The 22,807-nt window shown below is 39.9% G+C and overlaps 3 protein-coding genes across 24 annotated transcripts in view; 2 read left to right on the plus strand and 1 right to left on the minus strand.

The window, feature by feature from the left end:
- The window catches only part of kiaa0753 (KIAA0753 ortholog), a 61,633-nt gene extending 55,416 nt beyond the window's left edge, over positions 1 to 6,217 (minus strand). For 3 of the 22 annotated variants that reach the window (XM_051065657.1, XM_051065673.1, XM_051065651.1), the window contains exons 1-8: positions 5,746 to 6,216; positions 4,722 to 5,015; positions 4,263 to 4,521; positions 3,966 to 4,075; positions 3,809 to 3,871; positions 3,279 to 3,500; positions 2,414 to 2,588; positions 1,417 to 1,613 (exon numbers count right to left, since the gene is read on the minus strand). In XM_051065657.1, the coding sequence (XP_050921614.1) occupies positions 1,417 to 1,613; positions 2,414 to 2,588; positions 3,279 to 3,500; positions 3,809 to 3,871; positions 3,966 to 4,075; positions 4,263 to 4,521; positions 4,722 to 5,015; positions 5,746 to 5,874 (1,449 nt within the window). In that variant the 5' untranslated portion in view covers positions 5,875 to 6,216. Of the gene's footprint in view, positions 1 to 1,093; positions 1,222 to 1,416; positions 1,614 to 2,413; positions 2,589 to 3,278; positions 3,501 to 3,808; positions 3,872 to 3,965; positions 4,076 to 4,262; positions 4,522 to 4,721; positions 5,016 to 5,745 lie in introns of all 22 variants that reach the window. The other 19 variants (XM_051065658.1, XM_051065674.1, XM_051065648.1 and 16 more) reach the window with 15 other exon arrangements.
- An 876-nt stretch (positions 6,218 to 7,093) lies between these two features.
- On the plus strand, positions 7,094 to 9,727 carry txndc17 (thioredoxin domain containing 17). Its single transcript, XM_018665413.2, has 4 exons — positions 7,094 to 7,356; positions 7,538 to 7,619; positions 8,897 to 8,972; positions 9,212 to 9,727. Exons 1-4 carry the CDS (start codon positions 7,212 to 7,214, stop codon positions 9,278 to 9,280), a joined length of 372 nt encoding a protein of 123 aa, XP_018520929.1. The 5' UTR covers positions 7,094 to 7,211; the 3' UTR covers positions 9,281 to 9,727.
- A 1,201-nt stretch (positions 9,728 to 10,928) lies between these two features.
- Positions 10,929 to 22,807, plus strand: part of nxn (nucleoredoxin) — a 57,508-nt gene continuing 45,629 nt past the window's right edge. The window contains 1 exon segment of the mRNA XM_018665391.2: positions 10,929 to 11,454. Coding sequence (XP_018520907.1) covers positions 11,146 to 11,454 — 309 coding nt within the window. The 5' untranslated portion in view covers positions 10,929 to 11,145.

The following is a 22,807-nucleotide window of genomic DNA, read 5'->3' on the forward strand; positions in this document are numbered from 1 at the left end:
TTATAATCCTCATCTCTGAAATCAGGCTGCTTGCCACTGATTAATTGGAAAGCACAACTGAAGTAATTAAATTTGATTAAACAGAGACATATGTGGAATACTCAATCAATGAGGTGCTTATAATCACAGAAAACGGGCCAACTATTAATCACTCATAAAGAGAAATGGCCTCCATCTAGCAAGCACCTAGATCCACTTATTGGAAAGAATTAACTCTGAATTTGAATCACAGTATTGCCTGTGGGCTCTCAGTGAGTGGGGTCTGACATAGAGGTTAGAAATAACTCAATGAATACAAAGGGAGGACTCATTAACATTCCTTTTCCCTAGATTTTAATATGTTTGGCTTTTTTTCTCTGTTGGTAAGACAGATCATCTAATGCACAGAGCAGAAATGACAAAATCCAATGATGATCACTCTGAGAAATGATAGCATTTTCTGAAACATATGATAAGTAGAAGAAATTAAAATTGGGAGAAAAAAATTGCAGGAGGTGGGCCTCACCTTAATGCTTCATTCTGGGCTTGTTTCTTCTTTTGTGAGCTCAGGACTGGCTCTTCCCCAAAAACCACTGGCCATCCTCTGCCTTGGGAGGCTTGGCGAGGGCTTCATTGGGAGAGAAGAGACATCGAGGCTCTGGCCTCCCCCTTTGAGGGGATCTGCTGAAATAATAAGAGAGGGATGAAAGAATAATAAGGCACAGGCAGATATACAGTACACATTATTAAGACAAGTCAGAGGAAATGGTGGGGGAATTGAGCAGGAAGAACACAAAGAAGAATCAGGGAAAGGTAAAGAGAAAGAGCTGCTTTAACATGAGGAACCATGTTTTTGACAATATGGGCATACATAGATTGTTTTTTTCTTCTTCTATTTCATATTTAATTGTGTCCGCAACTAGCACATTCATACTAGGTGCAAACATTCAGAGTTTCAGACATTATAACAGTTTGACCTTAAGTTATGTAATGGCATTAATCATCTAGTGTGAATTGAGAACGACTGAGAGCAAAAGCACTGGTGAACAATAGTAGGTTGATGACTTTAAAAATCCAATGTGTCATCATCTGCACAGAGAGATAAAAAGCTCACCGCTGTGGAGGAGAGTGAGGGGATGTAGGTATCCAGGGCACAGAGTGCTCTTTTTGAGGGAGCTCGTTCACTCTGAGCCGAGAGGAAACTGTAGGCTGCTGGAAGCCTGCATCTCGCATCTGATTATGCTATGAAAATAAATTGGCAAAATATATGTTTAGACATTTCACACGGCTGCTAGGTTTTCACGTCTGGCACATGTGACTTTTCAGTGTATTTTCACCGAACCCAAATCACACTGGTGCAAATGTAAAATGCAGCACTTCTTGTGTGTTTTAACATATTCAGTTCATTACTGAATTTTGTAGAAGTCAAGCCAACACCTTCATTATAATGTCAGCCTTTCTCCTGTCAGAGTGTAGTCCTTTTCTGCAGGTGGTGTTCATCTGAGGCTGTCCCTGCAGCTCTCTCAGCTCCCTCTGCTGGGCGAGGCTCTCCAGGCCGGCCCTCAGCAGCTCTCTTCTGTTCATGGGCTGGTGAGAAGTAGTTTTGGGCTTTTGTGAGGCCATTCTCCTACCTGCTGTCAGAAAATGAAAAATGAAACCTCTAAACTTTTTTTAAAAATCTTGAATCCTACTTAAATAGAAGATTGGGAATAGCCACAGCAGCAACTTTACTCTTTTTCTTCCCTGTTAAACACAAGTAAATCGGTGTGGAAACTGTGGGGCTCAGGCATCACGCAGTAACACGACACCACCAATTAAGACAATTAGCTAACGCTCTCGACAACCACTCGGATCCCTACTGACTGCCAGATAAGTGGCATGGGGACTTAAGTAGTACAACAAAGATGTTTGTTTCCAGGGAGACCTGAGCTCATTGTAGGTGTTTGTGTCATTTCTTCCACAGGATGCCTCTCAGCCCAATCGGAGCCAGCAGGAGTTAACTGCTTATAAGACTGAGCAGCGGGGGACTGAAGGCCAGAGTTCTGCACTTCAGTTCCTGTTTTTCTATCACATCTTCTTCATGGCTCCTTATCAGTTTTCAGCCTGTGTGCAGTCATTAAAGTGCAGCGGGGGGGCCCAAACACAACTGCACAAAAGCCTTTAGGTGACTTCAAGATACACGGGAGACTAAACAGTTTGTTATTCATCAAAAGGCATACATGCAATTTATTCCATAATCCAGCAATTGGGCCACTGCCTTTAATAAGAAATTATGAGGGAAAATACTGCATTTATATTAGATTCATGAGTTTGAAATGGTGTTAATAATTAATGCTCAGGGTAAAGAATTTGAAACGGAGTAGAAAATTATAAAGCTACACATGCACATATGGCTAACTAAAGAAAACTATTCCAGGCAAAAGAAAACACTCACCACGGACTCCTCTTTTAGGATTTGCAGGTTTGCGAGGTCCCCGTACAGTTGAGGTGCTGGGACCCTTGAGCACACCAATAGGTGACATACTGCGATGAGACTTCCTGTGTGGAGGGCATGTTTGGGCCTGTATTTTTTCCAGCATCTCTTGTTTACTTAGGGCTGAATCCAAAGTCTAAGAAGAACAGGGTGACAAGACATGAAAAAATTGGATTATTCCCTCCATAAATTAAGATGCATATGTGGACAAAGTAAAATGTCAATTACATTTTTAAAAATCAGAAAACTGAGCTATTTTTTGAGTTTACCTCACTATGAAAACTAAATTATGCAAAAAAGACAATCATTCAAAACAGATACACTATGCACAAAGAGCCATATGCAGTGCAGTACAGGATGATATGAAACAAATGAAGTGAAAAAAGTGCTGACTCTCAGCTTTAATTAGGGGATGGTTACATCAACATGAAATTAATTCAGCAGGAACTGTAAACATCTCTACTCATGATCTCACAATTTTGGAAGACAGAAAAGAAATTATAAAAGTGAACTTAGACATACAGAAAGCCATCTTATATTTATTTGCCACTCTAACAGCAGAAACTTTGTATCTTTCCTTTAAAGCCAGACAAGTGTCTGGGTTATCTCCACTTGCATGTTCTATGGCAAGGTAAGTCTTGTCTTTAGTTATATCTAGGATTATAAACCTGCTATACTGCCCTAAAACTGGGGGGACAGTGTATAAGGAGTCCTTCATACAGTAGTTTTTGCCACATTTCAAGTCATCTGAAGAGAAGTAAAGCCAAAGCAATGAAAAAACATATAACCGTGCAAATACTTTCTGACTGCACTTTGTGCTCATCACCTCTAGTTTCTGCAGGATGTCGAGGGCTGTCTCAGGCACAGCTGAACCTTGATCCACTTCGACCTTAGCTGAGCACAAAGAGAGCTGGCGAATCAGCTGGCCCAGCTCTTTGTAGTGAGGAGGTAACTTGCTGTGAGATAAATCTGAAAGCTGGTTGATAACAACCTGTAAGGCCCTGAGTGCTCCACGGTGGGCAGCTGCAAGCCGGTTTACTGCAGTGGACTGAAAGAAGAACAAATAGCAAATTAGTTTACCATAGAGTAAAACCATTAATACCAATATTAACTGCCACATGAAACTGTTATTTGAATGTTATGGTTATGACTTTTACTGATTTAATGCCTGTGATAGAAACAAATAAAACTGATAAACTGTGGTTTCAGATCACTCACTGGTGCATTTAAATACATGACTGGCATGTATAGAAAGTCATTTTACTTAATGATTTCAATGTACTATCATTATAAACAAACAAATAAATGGTCTGAGCTCTACATAAAAGTAAATCTGTGACAATGCTGATGACATACTTTTTTGGTGTCCCACAGTTTCTGGTTTCGTAGCTTCTCCATATCTTCTTGTATCTCTTTTACCTATTCAATAACAATTTAGTAGGACAGTGTTTATAGATACAGAGAAAATTAAGAAGGCTTATTTTTCAAATATGTTTGCCCAAGATTTAAATACCTGTTTCTGGAGGTCATAGATAATACGTGCTGAGCGGGCTGCCTGCTTCTGTCTGCGCACCTCCAACTTGTTTTGCTCTTCAGGCTCCAGCAGCTCCTCCATTTTCTCCCCTGTCGTTTAAATCCAAGCATTCAATATTATTAATCATTCTTTCTGAAATGTAAAACCATATGAAAAGTTTTCTAATTGTGGTGGGTGCCAAAGTTGTGTTAACTCTTACAATGCTGAGTTGCACCTTTAAATATATAACCCACAGTAAGACCCAGGCCTACAATAACAAGCTGTTTTGTAGGTTACCTCTGTTGGCTAGCTCCTCCACTTTCTGAATATACACTTCAAGTTCATTTTGCAGCTTGTGGATTTCCTGGCTTAACGGAGCCTGTTTGCCTCTTTCCAGCTGTTTAGGGCCAGGGTCTCTGGTTGGGGGTGATTGGCCTGCCCGAGGCATTGCACACATGGGACGCTTCTGGGATGTTTGTTTTGCTCCAGGACGGGCAGCTTTCTCTTTTGGACTGGAGGCCCTTAACTTTGCCTTACTTGGAGTGGTTGCAAGCTCCTTAAGAGAGAGAAAGAGTCAGTCTGGTCACTGATGGAACAGAGCATTCATTCCTTGAATAGGACATTAACCAGTAAACCAGTATTTTTGTGTATTATTTTATACCTATATGAATATACTTTCTTTTTATTGCTACTGGTTACCAAACAATCTTTGTTGCTTAACTACAATGACAATAAAGTCTTACTTGCATCAATTACCTGAAGCAGCTCTACATCACTTGTTTCAAGGAGGGAGGCCTCTTGAGAAGGTCTGGCAGGGGATTTTATCAATGACTCAAGGTGCCTTCGTCTCAGATCTCGCTTGGCGAGCTTAACGGCAGCCTGCAGCCTCTCCTCGGAGAGCGCAGTGAAGCTGATGGAGCTCCTGGTGCTGTTGGCATTCTCACGCTCCTCCGACAGTGGCAGCAGCTTCTCAATCACAATGGGGGCTGGCAGGCGTACATAGGTGGCACGGTTGCCGGCACTTGCAGGGATGGCTTCATTGAACAATAGCTATGGAGTGTAAGATACCAGTCACTCTTATTCAGTCTTGCATGAGATATGAACAGCCACTGCAATATCCAATCATGCTTTTCACAACAAGCTTTTCCCATCAAGAATTCCTGTCATTTAGGGTTGCAATTAAGCTTTTTTTTTATCAATTAATGTGCAAATTCTTTTCATAATTAATCAAGTGATGATTTGGTCAAAAAAACATATGAAAATAGTTTTAAAAAACACCCATCAAAACATCTTGGAATCCAGTTAGGCATCCTATATAATAATATATATAATGATGTAAAACCAAGTAAAGCAACAAATTTTCACAACTGAGAGACTGGACTATCAAAGTAATAGAGACAGTTCTAAGGTCATTCATTCATTGAGCTCAGCTGCCAGTGTGTTTGGTACAATAAAGTAAATCCAATGCAATCTAATGCCAATGACCCTTCAATAAATCCTATCTTTTTTCATTACATTTTTTCTTTTAACTGTTCGGTTCCGTTGTACAACGCTATGCTGTTCTGAGAGGTGTTACTAATATCTAGTTTATCCTCACTGAAATACGTGGACAAAACATTACAAATAACTCTAAGCACAACACAATAGAATTCAATAGCACCACACAGTTGTATCAGACTGAATCGGACTTAACTGGTTTACCAAATAAACTAGCAACAGGTAGCATGAGTTATTTGTATGAAGAGACCGGTGAATATAAACAGACGCTTCTAATGTTTACCTTAGTTTGGGACATCTCAGTGGTAAAATCGTCGCGGTTTCGGGCTGAACCTAAAATAACCCAGTCCCTCCTTTGACTTTGCTGTCCTACTGAAATCGTTGGACCATTCTGCAACAACTGTGCGGTCATTACGGTGAAAACAACCACCAAATTCAGTCAAACTAACAATTAACTCACAAAATATCATATGCTGTGCTAATGATAGTTAGCATTAACAAGCTAAGTAGGCTTTTGAAATGAAGTTTGCTGACATCAAGTTAATCCCAAAGGCATCCATTCCACCATTTCGACCTCGCTTATAAATACCTTTTTCAGTTTAAATTGAGATTACGAATTAACTATGCACACAGCTTCGCTAATTGTATGTTAATTAAAATATAGCACATGGTAAACATTTTAAATTTTAGTCCAAGCTTGTCAACAGTTTGAACCGCCGCCATGACAACAACAGAAAGGATCCAGACGGAAGTAGTTTTTAGGCTGCGTTCATGTGTACTGGTTAAACCTACAACCACTACAGGCATTGGTTTAAAGTTTAAACCACTGATAGTACTGTCTTTAGTTTACAGTCTATGGTTTAAACTGTTAAACTATTAGCAGCCAAGTGGGAAAACGCTCACGTCAGCCTCTGACATATAATTCAGAGACGGACATTTCTGATACAGACCCACTTACACACTTGAAGACATGTCAACAAAATGTTGTCTGCATGGCTACAAATGCACCACCGCTAGCAGTTAGGTATTAACACTAAAACAATCGAATCAGCTAATTAAAAAAATTACTTGGTAACAAACTGCTGCCAAGAGAAGCTAATTTAGGCTGTTTGTCTTGTAACTATAAGATTACAAGATTGAGAAATCTCTTAAATCGGAATAACGGGTTTTCTCCTCGTTCTTCCCATTCAGCCAATATTGAGTGAACGCACCATTTACGGATCGCCAAAAGTCAAAAATAAAAAGAATCGCATTTTAAAATACTTTGTATTACATTTATTGTAAACAGTGCTGGAAAACGTACATTTTCTAAATGTGTGTGTCAACAAAAGAAAGTATTATGCAGACAATGTTTCTTGTCAGTGTTTTATCATTATATATTATGTTTTTTGACTATCATTACTTGTGCATCAGTGTATGCTGCATTTACTGCTGTAGTTGTTTCTTGCTCTAATTTTAACTACAATATACTATACTGTTATAGGATAAGATATAGGATATCCTATCCTGTAATATATCGTAACGTCGCTGTCCTGAGAAATACTATATAACGTTTTTCAAACAATTTAACTGTGCTCACTAAATATTCGTGTATACTGTCTCTTTAAGGACAGACCGGAAGTGGTTATGCCAGGTTGTGAGTATTTCTACCAGGTCCTGAATGTGCAGAGCAGCAGTTTTTCTGATAACACTTGTTAGTCATTTACAGTCTAGCGTTAACTTAGTACACATTCATAGTAACTCTAAACCATGGCCCATTACGAAGAAGTAAATGTGCGCGGGTATGCTGAATTCTGTCAGGCTGTGTCTGAAAGAAAGGGAAAGGATATTTTTGCTTATTTCTCTGGTGATAAAGACGCCCAAGGGAAGAGCTGGTGTCCAGATTGTGTGAAAGGTAAACTCAGATTTATTATACCATACATAATGCAGCTGTTAAATGCTTTTACAATAAGTTTGAGTAGACTTAATTAAGATACTTGGTCTTGTAACATGATGTAACAAACTTTTCATTGCTCTGGTGGTTAGTTGTGTATACTGATGCACTTTCATTTTGTCATTTTTACCTTCCCTTTCAGCTGAGCCAGTTGTAAGAGGAGAGATGACTCATCTTCCCGAGGGTTCTGTCTTCATCTACTGTCAAGTTGGAGAAAGAGCTTAGTCAGTATTTCACTCTTCCTTTCTTTCCTTGCATCTGATAGCAAACTGTTTTTCATTTAAACACTTGAATCATACAAATGGCATGTGCTGTCACAAAATAAGAGCTCTCAATATTATGGCTCCAACTAACAGTTATTTCCATTATTGAATATTTTTAATGAATCAGACATCTGCAATAGCAACCACTGGTTATAAGAGCTCGATGTAAAATACTAAATGAATCAAAATTGTTAATGGGTAAAACCAACAGCCAAACAACCAAAGAATTAATTTTTATAACAATACAAAATGGAGATACAAGTAGTTCTTTGTATTTATGAAGTCACTAACCAGTAACTTGATGAATTAATAACATAAATCTTGCCTGTTCTCCAGTTTTCTATGATGGTGAACTCAACATCTTTGGGGTTTTGACAGTTTGTCAGACAAAATCAGCAATTAGAATAAGTTTGCTTGAGCTTAAACACATTTTCCACTATTTTCTGACCTTTTGTTCACCATCAATCAATATTATTAAGTATTATGAACAAAATAATTGTCAGATGTATTAATAATGAAAATAATTGTGGGTTTCAGTCTTACAGTGGATTGCATTGATAAAACACTTAACAATACAAGATCACAATCTAAATTAAAACCATGAAAATATCAAGACTAGATTTTGACTCAATAAGACAAGGCTGCAAGATGGATGATGGAGAACCATTCATAACATATATTGAACTTCAGTGGTGCAAAATTTGGACAAATTTGTAATTAATCAAATCATGTAGACAGAAATGATTTGTTGTGTTTTGCCTGGTTGGTATTCCAGCCTTGATGACTGACTGTTTTATGTCACAATCAAAATTTTAATTTTGTGTTGCTCAGCTAATGAATTAATCAACTAATGGTTTCAGCAGTAGCATTATACATGGATCTCTCTGTACATTTAGGCACCTCATTGTCAAACTGCAAAGCAAGTTACAGTGTAAAATATTTCTAGACAGTAAAATCAGTAAAATCCTTTCTTTTACCAGAATAATAATGTATGGTATGATTACAACAGGACAGAACAGGACAAAGAGAAACTGTAGAGCTTTTTTGTTGAGCTTATTATTCTCTCAGAGAATGGAGAGGCAGTGTTATTTATAGAGGGAATAAAAGTGGACTTTTCTTACTGTACATTAGACCTTTCTCAGACAGAAAGCTGAAAATCTCTCTCAGACTTTTCATGCCTTTTCTCTGATGTAGTGCATCGTATCAGCTGCTTAAATTATGTCTCTTTCATGCTTCAGTTGGAAGGATCCAAATAATGACTTCAAGAAGACTCTGAAGTTGAGTGGAGTTCCCACCCTACTGAGATATGGCACGGTAACAAGAACTACAATTGGAATTTGCTTGTTTTATCTTAAATCTTAAATATTTTACAGGAAGGTCCTTAGAAATTAGTTAGATAATAAGAGACTGAATTGCAGCTAATATTTTGTTTTTATACAGTGTTGAATATGAAAATCTAATCCTTTAACATTGCTAGAGTTAGTGTTTTAGGCAATCAATTTCTGTATTATGCTGCAATATTAAAAGCCAACCGTGTGATCTTTTTGTTGCAGCCTCAGAAGTTGGTGGAGGAGGAATGCTTCAAAGCAGAACTGGTGAAGATGATGTTCACTGAGGACTGATTGATCCCATGCCGCTCACAGCACTCATGGAGCATTCAAGATTTCTTCACTGTTAAACAGTAAATCTCATTTACTACCATTCAATTTCAGCACTACGGCATTATTGAATATTGATAACCAGATAATCCCTCACTGCTAATTATGAACTGTACAACAAAAATAATCAGCATCCTTTGTAATGCAAAGCTATTCTACTGGAATAGAATGGATGTAATTCACACACATTTCTCTTGTTATGCTTTTTGTGCGGTTTTGTGCAATTCTGTGCAGTCATCAGTTGATCCTGAAATCCTGTAATTTGAAGTGGATACATTTCTTCTAATGTAATGTTAGTCAGTATGCTATTCATTTATGAGAATATCTTTGAGATTTTTTTTTTATTGTGACCATTTCTATGTGATTTCTTTTGCAGAAGGACTTGAATAAAGTGATGTTGAATATGTGGAACATTGTGGAAGAAGAAAACTTGTGCAGTGTGTTGTATGATGACCCTCGTGGTCACAAGTTTAAATTATGTAAAAGTACCAATACTGCAGTTTCAAACTATTCTATCACAAGTAAAAGTTCTGCATTCAAAGTTCTACTTGTATTTAAAGTATCAAAAGAAAAATGACCCCTGCAATATATTATTGCATGTGACTTAATTAGATCAATACTACTAATACATCAGTGTGTAAGCAGTATTTTACTGTTGGAGTTATTCATGGTGATGCTAGTTTTAACTACTTTATAATTTAGTCCAGCTATTCTCAGTCTAAGGCTCAGAGCCATCTTAAGGGAGACCAGATAAATATGAGGTGTCCAGATTTTTTTTCTTTCTTTTTTTAAATTCTGGATTACAGTGATTTAGATGAAATCATCGGAGAAGTTTAGAAGGGCAAATCACTGAAACTCTTGACAGCTTTGAAGGTTTTGACAATGGTTCCCAAACAGACATAGCTTTTTTGTAACTTGTCACAGATCAAAGAGATTAGAGTTTATCTTTAACAGTGTATTGTGCTTCATTAAATCTTACAAAAGTGTGTTGTTAAAAGTAACTAGTAGCTAGAAATGTCTAAATGTAGTGTGGCAACATGGGGTACAATGTCTCCACCTATAATGTAGTGAAGTAGAAGTATAAAGTAGCATATAATGGAAATACTCAGTAAACTACAAGTTCCTTGACTATAGTATTTGAGTAAATGTATATAGTTGCTATTCACCACTGGAAATAGAAGTTGTACCAGAGCACTACTCTGAACATTTGCAGCAGGTATTTTCTTCTGAACACTAGGTGGCAGCATATTCATAAAAGTAGATTGTGGTCTAATCTCAGCCTTGTCTTTTTTTTTTAATTTGTAGAATTTCGATTAGAGTTGTCTAATGAAGCTAATTGAACAAATAACTCCTTCGCATTTAATATCTTACAGGCCTAATGTAATTCTGAGGTCAAAACTGGAATCCGGCTGCTGTTAATCTGAAGATTAGACAGTGTTTGGGGATATAAAACATGTAAACTCGGATTTAAAAAGAAGTAAGATGCGTTAACAAATCAAAAAATCCGCAGAACATAGTGTTTAAGTAGCTTCTTTATGACTAGATGAACTAGATGTCATGATGAAAGTGTGTGCTTTCGGGGAAAAGAGCGCAACCGCTGTTGCAGTCAGGGCGATTTAAGCGGAGCGCATTCCTGCACAGCGCTCACACCGGAGGACGAGCAGCGGTGAAACACAGACCGCAACGCCTCACAGGAGCCGGGAGCTCACCTAAAAACCTCAAATTGGAGGTGGGAGGAAGTGCTTGGGTGTCGCCCGAACGTAGCGGTTACATGAGAAGCGGTCTCGGCCGAGGGTAACGTTTGTGTGTTCCGAGGACTGTACGCCGCGATGTCGGAGTTTCTGGTGAGTCTGCTCGGGGAGCGGCTCGTCAACAGCGAGAAAGCCGAGGTGGACGTGCAGTCGCTGGGCGCCAAGCTGTCCCTGGTCGGGCTCTTCTTCGGATGCAGCCTGAACGCCCCGTGCAAGCAGTTCAACGGGAGCCTGTGCGAGTTTTACAGCAGGTTCAAAAAGACGTCTGAACACAAGGACAAACTGGAAATCGTCTTCATCTCGTCTGATCAGGACCAGAAACACTGGCAAGACTTTTTGCAGGAGATGCCATGGCCTGCGTTACCTTTCAAAGACAGACACAAAAAGGTAAGATGGGTTCGCGGTGATGAAGAGGAGCACGGCCAAATCAGTGCTTATTCTCTGAGGAGGTTTTCTGTGTTTGGCGGGCTTGAAATCACTGGAAAAAACCCCTCTATAGGCCATGTGTGCTTCCTCTGTCAGTGCACAGGTGTATATGGTTTCATTTGGGTCCTGAAAGTAATTTCCCTACATCTTTAATCTGTTTTTTTAAAGTCAGATTCTCTTAAATCTGACAGAAGGCAGCTGGACATGTACCGTCTCAAAATTAGAAATCAAACTCGTTTTCTTCATCTACAGCTATATTTAATATGATACACAAATCCAAATTTAATGGAGTTAGTAGTTTAAAAAAAACAGCCAATTAATCTCACTGACATTTAGCCTTGAAAATAAATATATAACTGTGAAATGTCAGTAGAGCTTACACAGAGAAAAAGTATTAGGAATTTAATGAGAAATTGACTTTAAAATCACATTTCAGCATTTTGATAATAACACTTCAGCCAGCGGAGGAACCATTTATCCTTTGACTTAATTTTATCAAGACAATCTAAATGTGGCAGGCCCACACAGCCCTAAGTTATTTACAGGAGAGGAAACTGAAAGACAGACTTCATTTCCTCTCTTGTCTTTTCACTTTCCACAGGCTAATAACATTGTTCAGGGAATACTTCTCGAAACATAATATTTCACCCTGAGCATCACAGAGCAGGGCTATTATATTGCATCTAACATATTATCCAGGTTACTGCAAGTGTAGCCTGCCCAGTTTAAGGCCCTTTATTTTGCCATCATCTCATCTGTAGCTTTGCCTGGTTTCCTGATGGCGTCAACAATGCAGCACTCGGCACATTTCTAGTTCCCTGTTTTGATTTAATCTCACTTATTAAGTGCTTTTATTTTGGTCCAAGTTATTGTAAAGCAGTAGGCAGGAGGATTCATTTTTCTGTGAGATATATTTTTGAAAATTTAGTGCAGACACGTACTTCCTTTTTAGAGGAATATATTTTTATTTAGGATGCTCCACTATTATTAAATTACATCATTTATCAACTTGTGAAGTTGACTGCAATGTAATATTTTTGACAAATGAGGTTTTGAGGAAGTTTGATATTTTAAGATAAATATTCTTTTGTTCGTAGCTAAAACTGCCACACCAAAAACAGAAATCACTTGCAGACATCCTGTGGATAAATTATTATTCTCTACAACAAATAAAAATTATGTGGTGGAGGTTTCCTTTACCGGATATTAAGTGATACAGCTGTGTAAACATGAAGCAAAGTCTTTTCAAACCATAGAAAGGAGGACAATGTTACATACATTGAGTGTGTGTTTGTATGTGTCTGTCTATCTATCTATGTGCTGCAGGATGTCAGTGGGCCATCCCAGCATCCTGGTGGCAGCACAGGTCTCCCTCTCTCTTTTTTAAAAATCTAAGTGTAATTGCAGATGAGGCATTAAAGATACTGTGGTGATCTGTATTTGCATAGTCTCAGTCATCCATGTGAGTGAATGCTGATTTTATTTGCAAATTGAAATGTTGCTACGGATTAAGACCTGGCCGAATAATGGTAAAGAGGATTTTGACCCCTTGCCTTTTGAGATAAGGCCTGATCTAAATAAATATAAATATATATATTACAATATAAAGAAAGAACTGTCTGCATAAAATAAAAATATTTTTAAATCTTGCTCATGTCACAAAATGGGTATAAAAACACAGGGGCCTAAAATGTTTTGTAGATCACATCTTATCTTTAACATTGTGTGTATTTTGACAAAAAGGATGTATCTTGTTCAGTCTCGCCTCATTTAGCCTGTTCGCCCCCTAACTGTTCTTTGTGTAGATGAGGCACGACCTAAACTGAATCATTGTCTTGTAAATTCTTCCAGATTGCCAATGATGATTTCCGTTATACTTCATAATGAAGTCCAGGCGTGAATAGAGGCTGGAGGGATGACAGGAGAGTGGGGGGGGTTGTCCTGTCGTTGTTGTTGTTGTCTGGGGTGGAGCAGGTCTATTGCCACAGTGCAGCGTTTATTGTGTTCTGACTGCGTGTGGAAGAAATATTCTGTGGCATCAACGTAGCCGTTGTTAATGCTCTTGTTGGTAGTCTGAGGGGTTGTCTTGGCCTCGTGAGGGAGGGGGAGGAAAAAAAAAAAACAAGGCGGTCGTGCATCTTGGTGTTTTGCAGAGGCCCGCAGTTGTGGTTCAGCCTGGGCTTCATCCAACCTCCGGCCTGTTCCTCTCTCTCTCTCTCTCTCACCATTATAACACAGTTGTGGAAATCCATGTTTTAGACTGCAGCTTTAGCTTTAGTGAGAATAGATGCATCAGAGCGTGTCGTAACTCCTCACCATCCACTAATTAAGTCATGATTTCTGTATGTTGGCATTTAAATTTTATTATACCAGTATAGCAATGTATGCTGTGATCTGTGCATTCATTTACACTGCAGCCTTTCTCCTGTCCAAATGGTTGGCACTTATCTCAGGGAGACTGGATTTAAAGTGTTGTGCCTTCAGGAAAACATTTTTTAATTCATAATTTAGGTAGCTGATGCCTTTTTTCTCCCTTCTGTGTATTCTTGGTTTAATTAGTTGCTTATTGTGTGGGGATTTATGCATGTTTACTGAAATACAAGGTAGTCAACTCAGGACACAAATGCACAAATTTTCATTTTTTTGGCTATAATTAGATGTGTCAGATTCAAATGCGAGAATCACATTTTGCAGGTCAGTAAGTAAGTGTGAAGTTAGCCGGTGATAAAATTGGCTCCGAGTAACCGAGAAAGAGAGGCTGCTCGTGGTGTGCCAGGGCGTCTTAATGTGAACGTTCCGGTGATTCAAGTGGATCTATGCGCTATAGAAAAGACCTAATGGGCGAGTGATGTTGACCCAGTGCAGAGCTCTGCTGATGTTATGGGACTGCGGAGACTTAAGTGGCCCTCTCACCCCCTCCCCCTTCGGGATCTTTTTTGACTCAGTGGAAGCAGAGCTCATCTTCTGGCGAAGGATGCAATTTTTCTTGAATCACGTCTTTCAGAGCCTCGCCACCCACCTCAGGGCTCTCTGACTGTACCTCCTCCCTTCCCTCTCCTCCTCCTACGTTTGCTGCCCCCCCCGCCCTGTACTGACTTGGCTATCTATCTCTCACTGGAAGCTGTCCTCTTTTCTTTTCACTCAGGGGTTATCCAGGCCTTCCCGTTGCAGGAAATGTTTGTTATTTAATCAGGAGGGGATAATATTCTTGATTAAATACAGAGAGAAAGGAAAGTCTGGTGCTGTTAGCTTAAAGTGGAGGCCTGTATTTATTTAATCTGTCTTTGCAAAAAGGTGAAAACTGTCATGTAGTTCTCAAGTGGTTTTGCAACCAAAGTACATAGACTGAAAAGTGTAATTTGTACCAATGTACTTAACATAGATTTCCTCGTGTGCATGCCTGACTTTAAAATATAGGAGTTTGCCACATATTTTTTTGTATTATGAATGTTACACATGCATCAGTTATAGGCTGTTAAGATGTAGGCTGATTTCTGTTTTCTTTTAAACTGTCAGCAGTCTTCTTTTCCTGATAGTTTCCACTTCTAAAGTAGTGTCACACCTAAAGCCAGGCAGGCCAAGGCAGAATAGCCTCGACTGTGTCATCAGGGACCCTTGAATAGCTCATTCTCAGTGAGTGGACGTCTGCTTGTTGTTCAGGGACGGCCAGCTGTCTGGTTGTCTTGGCTTGCTGGCACTGCCTTACATGGACTTGTGTGGCAGAGGAGTGTGAGAGAAGCTCCATGTAAATCAATTAAGGCCTTAGCCAACGCGATGCGAAAACCCAACTTGACCAAAGGTGGGGGGTGGAGGCAGACAAGCTGAGATGCTGCCAGAGTAGTTCCTGCAGGAGTCAGAGAGGAGGTGCAGCGATGTGCAGCGATAGAAGGGCCTCTTGTTCAAGTCCTCCTCGTCAGTGGTTCTGTTCTGTAGCTGGCCCCCAGAGGAAGCACACCCGCTCCCCTCGGCCTGCAGCCAGGGGATACTGGTGCGGAGGGCCTTCAGAGAGGAGCGAAGAACGCCTTTCATCAGTATGTCACTGATCTCCTGGAAACTGTAGCGCACCCTGCCCATCACGCACCTCACCACCCTCCTTGCCCTTTGACAGCAGAAGTGGCTCAAAAAGGGCCTGAACTGTTTTATCTGCAGGTGCTTAGTCTGCTCCTGGTCCGCCGTTGTTGCCTTTTGGTTTCCGTGGCCCTGTGTCGTCAGATGTTTTCTCCTTTGTTGTGTTCGCTCACACAGTGTGGGCTAATAACGTCAACAGAACGTGACATTTTTGAGGCTTCTATGATGTGGGACATCTGTAATTGAGAGCTTTAGAGTTAATTGTAGGATTGGGAGAGGATGTATTCGTCACCAGTTTCCGCTCAGGCTGCTTCTACTTCTGCTCGTGGGAAAAAAAACTTTCTGTATGGTATCAACAGGACATCAGATGTAGTTCTTTATGATCACCGTAAAACCCACCGTAGGCCATATCACAATTCAGAGCCACTGTTCGCAAAGTAAAACCAATTGATCATTAGTACATGACTATAAACATGCAGGATGTATGAAATCCAAAGACAGTAACTCCTCCTCAGGAAGGTTAATTAAAGAGGATGTATGAAGAGAGCTGAACTAAAATGAGAAAAATAATACAGAGGCAGATGGAACAAATATAGGAAGGTTAAGAGGAGTGACCTAACATGGCTTATTCTACCAAATAAAGCTGTGAACCTTAAACAGTGGCGTTCTCTTTTAGATTCCTGACTCTGATCAAAGTGCAGAGGATTTAGTAAGCAGCCTAATATGAAGTTGGCTGTGGTACTAAACAGAAAATGAGCTAATCCTTACGTCAAGGCATTTGACCCTGGCAGCTTAAACGACTAGTAAAACCCTAAAATGTTAATGACATTATTTTGATACTCAAGGTGTTATGTTTCTGAGTTTTTTTATTTGTATTTTATTTTATATGCAAACATTTATTTTTTTCTTCTAATACAACATTTTTCTTTAAGTATTGCCAGACTCTACTGTAATGCTTTGTTTTTGGCTTAATAGTACTAAATGTATATGGTACATGGTTCATTGCCCAGGTCAAATAGATTAAGCAAAGAAAACTGTATGTTGGCATAATACCTGTAACTAAAAGTACTAGTAGTAGATTTGTTTACATTACATATTACACAGAAAAAACTCACAGGTTGTGCTACAGATATCGATTAGGTATTTATTTACTCAGGATTTGCATGTCTGGATTTTATGCTTGATTGTGTGGGTTTATTCTTTTTTTAAATAGCTGACTGGGTATTTACAGTGTTTGGTTTGTGTCAGTTCAATAGCAACACTAGTTTTGAGTGTGCAGCAGTATAAGATTTGTTTCCTGTTAATGGATTGGTAGGTGGAGAGGTGTTCTATAAACATGTGTAGTAGTAGAATTTAAATGTAACTATGAATGCACTTTGGCTTTTGTAGTTAGCACTATTTATACATTCCAGTTCACCCCATTTGGTTTTGTGTTACGCTTCCTTTTTAAGTCTTGGTAAGCTGACCTTGCAGAAACTGTTACCTTGACTCTGGCTGAGAGTGTGCATGCCTGGCTGCAGTGCTGTAGTTTAATGTGACTCCATTGTCCTGCAGCTGTGAGGCCTTGTTGCCATGCGCCATGTTTGACAAGAGCTTATGTAAAGAATGTGTGCAGACACCTGCTCCGCTGAAGCCGCTCGGGGCCACTGGGCATGGAAACAGTGTGTGTTTGTGAGGGCTCAGGATACTTTGGCAATGCCAACTGTTACATCTCACACCATCAAGCTTGCATTACTGTCTTCTTTCACTGCCCATTGTGTCCTCTTCACTGGGAGATCTGTAATGTTATGAGAGGCAACAAAGGAGATCTCATCAGAGGTGAAGTTCAGAGGCTTAAGTTACCCAAGTGAGAGTTTAGGGAACAGTCCCACTGTGTATCTCATAAAAACCCACTCCCTCTTGCAACTCAATCTGTTTTTACTTCCGTTATCTACCCGTTGAACGACAATGCACAATAGCTGTAAGGCTGTGACCTCTGTCTGCGGTCCACAAACCACTGAAACGATACTCTGGGATTGGCTTTTCCCCTTTGTCCCTGTGTTCTCCAGCTGGACTGCTCCTGGACAATCTGTGGTTTTTTTAGTCAGGACTTTCCAAGGCAGAGTGACGTTAAAGATAATAGACATGGCTAAAGTCTTCACCACAGTGTCTGCGCTCAGTAGCTCTCAATGAGAACAACAGATGATTCATCCGCTTGCGTACATTATCCCAAACCAGCCCAATTGTCACATACTTACCAGTCAAATCATCCAAACCAGTGCAGCACAAAGTTAAGCATGCAATTGCTTGATATTAAATTTGGATTCGACCGATGACAGGGAAGCAGCTTAGACCAAGCTTCTTTCCTTGGAAATAAGCAGATGGTTGTTATTTCAATTCATAAATCCACCATCATCTGCTGTTTGTTTCATTTTTTTCATGCTGTTTCCGCTGTATGTAGGTTCCTTTTCTCTTCAAGGGCGGGTTGCTGTGCCTGGACCCTCCCCCAGTCAATCCTCCGGTCTCTAATTGCCCCACACCGCAGCTCAGCAGCCCTCTCCAACATAATAACAGCATAGCCGCCCCAGGGGCATCCTGCCATCCAGAGCTGTCTTTCGTCTTCCTTTTGTTATCGCTCTTAGATTGAATGTTAGCTTTTTGTGATCGCTCAGTTTCCTCCCTCATCATCACCACTGATCACATTTCTTAAGCTAAATGAAAAAGACACAATGATGGATATGTGCTTTAGACCGGCTACATTCACAGCAAATTGTCGTTTTTTTTTTTTTTTCACTGACACTCAGAGAAACCTATCTCCTTCAGGATATCTGCTCCATCAGTGAGTGGCAGTGTTGATTTGATGTAAATTTATTCATAGTATGAAAATTTCTGGTGTGGCAAGTTTCCCCTTGGATGATAACCCTTTCCCGTCCATGTGACCACCACCTCGCTCCCAGGATGGAAGCACTGTTGTGTAAACCCCCCTTGCTGTGGTGTTTTCAGCCAAGTGTAAGTGCTCCTGCAGCTCCTGCTCCTGTCTGAAAAGAAGCTCGCCATACAAAGAGACCCACTGTCTCAGCGTGTAGCATGGCACGCTGGCACCAGCCCCGCTGTCTTGCCTACAGTCTAGCTGTTGCATGTGGCGAAGGGATTTTTATCTAGCAACTGACGCAGTCACTCTGATAAAGTGAGGAAGAGGGTAGCCTGATTTCTCAGAGCGCCAGCCTGTTTTCAGTTTTTATGTGAAAATATTGTATTGTATTTTAAAAGAAATAAAAATAGGATGTGATTAAAAGAACACATCCACATATTTGTGTTTAAGAGGTAAATAAATATTAAATATTTACAAAATAAATACTATCATCTTATTGTGATGATGATAGTAACAGAGAAACAGTTATGAATAAAATAGTTTAAATAGGCCCTAGTTAGCTAGCAGGAATGGATAAACAGTCGAAATGGTTAGCTAAAAGTTGAAAGGGTTAGCTAAACATAATGGATAAACAGTTGAAATGGTTAGCTAACAGTAATGGATAAACTATTAAAATAGTAAGTGAGTGTAGTATGAGCAAACATAACCACACCTAAATGCTGACAATTCAACCAACATCCACTTTAAAGTCAATTGAAATAAAGACATTAAGAACATGACTGGTTATGCAGATGAACAGGGATGAGGCTCGTCAGACAAAACCGGTTGAGAATCACTGATGCGCAATAGTTGCTGTGCTGTGATCAGTTGTCTGTATGTAAAGACAGAGAGGAAAAAGAGAAATGGCTGCCACTTTCTCATGTTATGTGGATGGAGAAAATGCTCTGATCCGCTGAGCTTTGTGAGCCTCCATGCTGCATGACAGAGGACAGAACAGCACTAGCCCACATCTCTGAGGAATTTAAGAAGACTGATATAGTATAAGATGCCAGGTCTGTGTAGTGTATCTTCTTTATTATCTGTCACTGTAATCACATTGTTGGATTTTAATACCGTGGATTGATTTATGAAGTGACTTAATGTGATTTTTTTTTTTTTCCATAGCGAAGCATTTATCATGATATGAATGAAAACCTTTTTGCTTTTTTGTTTTTTTATTTTTTCAACTTGCGTAAGAAGGGAGACTGGATAAGAGTTGTAAACGGCATGAATAGACAGAGATGACGAGTAGAAAAGCTCATCTATGTCACTGAGAGACTTGGATTTTTTTCTTAAAATAATAGATCAACATTTTGAGAAATATGACTACTGCTTTCTTGCTGTGAGTTACATGAGATGATAATCCTATCTGTATATCTATAACCAGCAGCAAGTTAGCTTAGCCTAGCAGAAACTGGAAACGGGGAACAGCTTGTCTGGCTTTGCCCAAAGGTAACAAAATCTGCTTGCCAGATTTCTAAAGCTCACTAATTAACTTGTCATATTTTGTTTGTGTAATCCGTACAAAAACCAAATGACAGGTTGTGGTTTTACAGGTGGTTATATAACCATACAGATACGACAGTGGTATTGATCTTGACGTCTAACTCTCGACAAGAAAGCAAATAAGCCAGAATGTGAGAGTGTTGATCTAGTCCTTTTTATGAAATACTGACAGTGCTGGACAATATTTCCAATATGCCACATCTCAATAGTGCTGTCCCATGACGACCTGTCAGCATGTGCATGCAGTCACACACCCGTCAGCCCCAGCCAGTCAGCAACAGACAGATTGAAGACGTTCAGTGAGAGCCAGAGAAAAGCGAACAATATTAAAATCCAGAAATAGCACTTTGTCACAGTCTTTTTGACAGTTTAAGAGGCTTGCACTCCGGCGCCCTGTCTTCACTGGGAGATCAGTGGAGAAGTCACCCAATCTTCCTCATAATTTTAACTTTCTAGTTCACATATGACTTTTTTTAATTGCTTCAAGGAGCTCATGTACATCTAAACAAAATGTGGGTAATGTTTCAACACTGGCGACCTCACATAATTCAGATTAGTTGTTTCTAATTGATGGTTGATCCTTACATTGTGCCTGGACAGATGCTACATTTACAATGAGCTGTTAATCTCAGGGTAATGAGGCAGCTGAGGATATATCATATGTCTAATAAGGTCAGATGCCACTGCAGACGGCTTCCCAGAAGAATCTTTTCCATAATATTGAATCAGCTCTTTCAGTCAGTTTTCATAGCGTGGCACGGCGGCAAGTTAAGAGTTTTAACAGTTGCAGAAAGAACGAAGAAGTAAAAGTAAGCATCTTCAAACATACTTTTTGTCGGAGCTCAGCAACTCAACAAGACTCAAGAATTGTGAAGCTAATTTAAATGCTGTCTTTGCAAAGTTGGTCGGCTGAAGCAGATCTCATGGCCTGTAGTTTGCTCATTATTTTTGTAATAACCAGAGAGTCACTTGGAATCATTTCCAGGTGCTCCTCCATGCGATTGCCACAAACATGCATACTTGAGTTTGGACCATTTAATGTGTTTTCTGTTTTGATTATTAATCTGAATATATTCAAAATCATCTGCAGGCAGGTTCACAGAGTTTACTGCAGCTGTGTTATTCGACACTACTGCAGCAACACGCTCCCCCACATAATTGCACATTATATCTACTAGGACAAATGGATATGTAGATATTCCCTGTTGGTATCTGGCCATGGCGTGTGTGTGCACGCCCAAGTCACGTGATTCTGTAGAATACATTTGTGTGCTATTACTCAAGGTCACTGGTGGGCAAGCTAATCTGGGAAACAAATAATGGTGCTGCAGTGTTGCCCATAAATTGATTCATGCTGTTGTATTATCCGTTACATTACATTAACAAAATGAAGCTGGTCGTATTCCTCAGCTGGCTGCAAAATATTGACTGGCACTGAAAGCCTGTGGAGTACAGTATGGCTATGCTTATGCTAGTTACAGTATGTTATAATTAGTGATTTAAAAGCTGCTACATGTAGAATTTTCAGTGATTTCTGGATCTTTGAATTTATTCAGATCACACACATTCTCATTTTCTTTTTGTAGAAAAACTTCTACTCCTGGTGGCATTATATTCATAAACATAAACCTGTGTTAATCTTCTTGTTTGGCTCTATAGGAGTAGCACAACAAGCTAACCAAACACCTTCACATTACACCTTGTGAAGTTGATAAAGAGAGGCAAACACATCAACAGTTACATATTTACACATCCAACACTGAGCAACATTAGCATCGGTTTTGACCACCTAGTGATTAGAAGTCCAATACTCATTCTCCTTTTTGCTCTGTTTTGGTCTCCACCAACTCCTGTAGGAAATATCTGGATCTTTAGCTGCTAATTGCTGGTCTTTAAAAAAATCTAAATAGATAATTATTTCGTATCTGAGATTCATCAAAAAAGCTTTGAGGCTGTGCAATAAAACCAGCTCGGGACGAAACCTAGCTTTTTTTTAATAGTTGTTGTGCAGAAAGGAGTGAATGTTGAAGTCTTGTTTGCTCACTTCAGCTGCAAGTAAAGTAAACAACCACAGAACTTGACCTTGCTGCCGAGAAAAACACATGGATTCTGTATAATGCACAACAGCAACAGGCCAGATGATGCACTGATGGTATCCCATATGGAGGTACTGGCAATGCTGCTGCCTGTAACAGAGGGGGAAATTAGAGGGAAGACTCATGAAGGCAGGATAACACTAACCATGACAGAAAGCAAGGGTGTCACGGGAGGTGCTGATTATCTGAGTGAGAGGGTTTCTCACTCACTGCCCCCTGAGTGAAGAAGCGACCTTGGATTCGCTCTGGAAGTGGGTTCTGGAGTTTCTCTCTGTCGTCTGAGGCCTGCCAGTTAATTTCCTCAGCTGTCACGTCCCATTGTGAAATCAGCTATGCTACATCTTTGTTCAGTTTTTTTAAAAAAAAACCTCCACCGCATGCATTCCTCACACATTCCAGCTCATGTCATTGCACAAGTATTAGTCAGAAAAGCCTCGCACAAATCATCAGACACTTTTAGTGGTTGAGAGAGTGGGACCCCCTGCTGAGGCTGCACTGTGGCTTAGCTCTGCCTCTGTGTTGGGGGCTAATCGCTGTTTTGATTAGTCTTTTTTTTACCCAATCTGTTTGCACGGAGCACCAATCCCACGGCCGTGTTGAATGAAAGGGTTTATCAGCTTAAGCTTGTTGTAAGGAGCACGAGAGGTCTCATCTTTTCACAGAGGAATGAGAGCGGCCCTCGGACACAAGTGTCCAGGCAATTAGAGACGCCGGGGCCTCAGAGAGAGATTACTGGCACGCAGAGTCGTGGCCG

The sequence above is a fragment of the Lates calcarifer genome, linkage group LG21 (genome assembly GCF_001640805.2).
Source record: "Lates calcarifer isolate ASB-BC8 linkage group LG21, TLL_Latcal_v3, whole genome shotgun sequence".
Taxonomy (NCBI): domain Eukaryota; kingdom Metazoa; phylum Chordata; class Actinopteri; family Centropomidae; genus Lates; species Lates calcarifer.

Bases quoted from the DNA above. Each gene is read 5' to 3' on its own strand.
- txndc17 (XM_018665413.2), top strand. From the start codon at position 7,212: ATGGCCCATTACGAAGAAGTAAATGTGCGCGGGTATGCTGAATTCTGT. The intron at 7,620-8,896 runs GTCAGTATTTCA...TTCATGCTTCAG, and splicing joins CAAGTTGGAGAAAGAGCTTA to TTGGAAGGATCCAAATAATG. The intron at 8,973-9,211 runs GTAACAAGAACT...TTTTTGTTGCAG, and splicing joins CCCTACTGAGATATGGCACG to CCTCAGAAGTTGGTGGAGGA.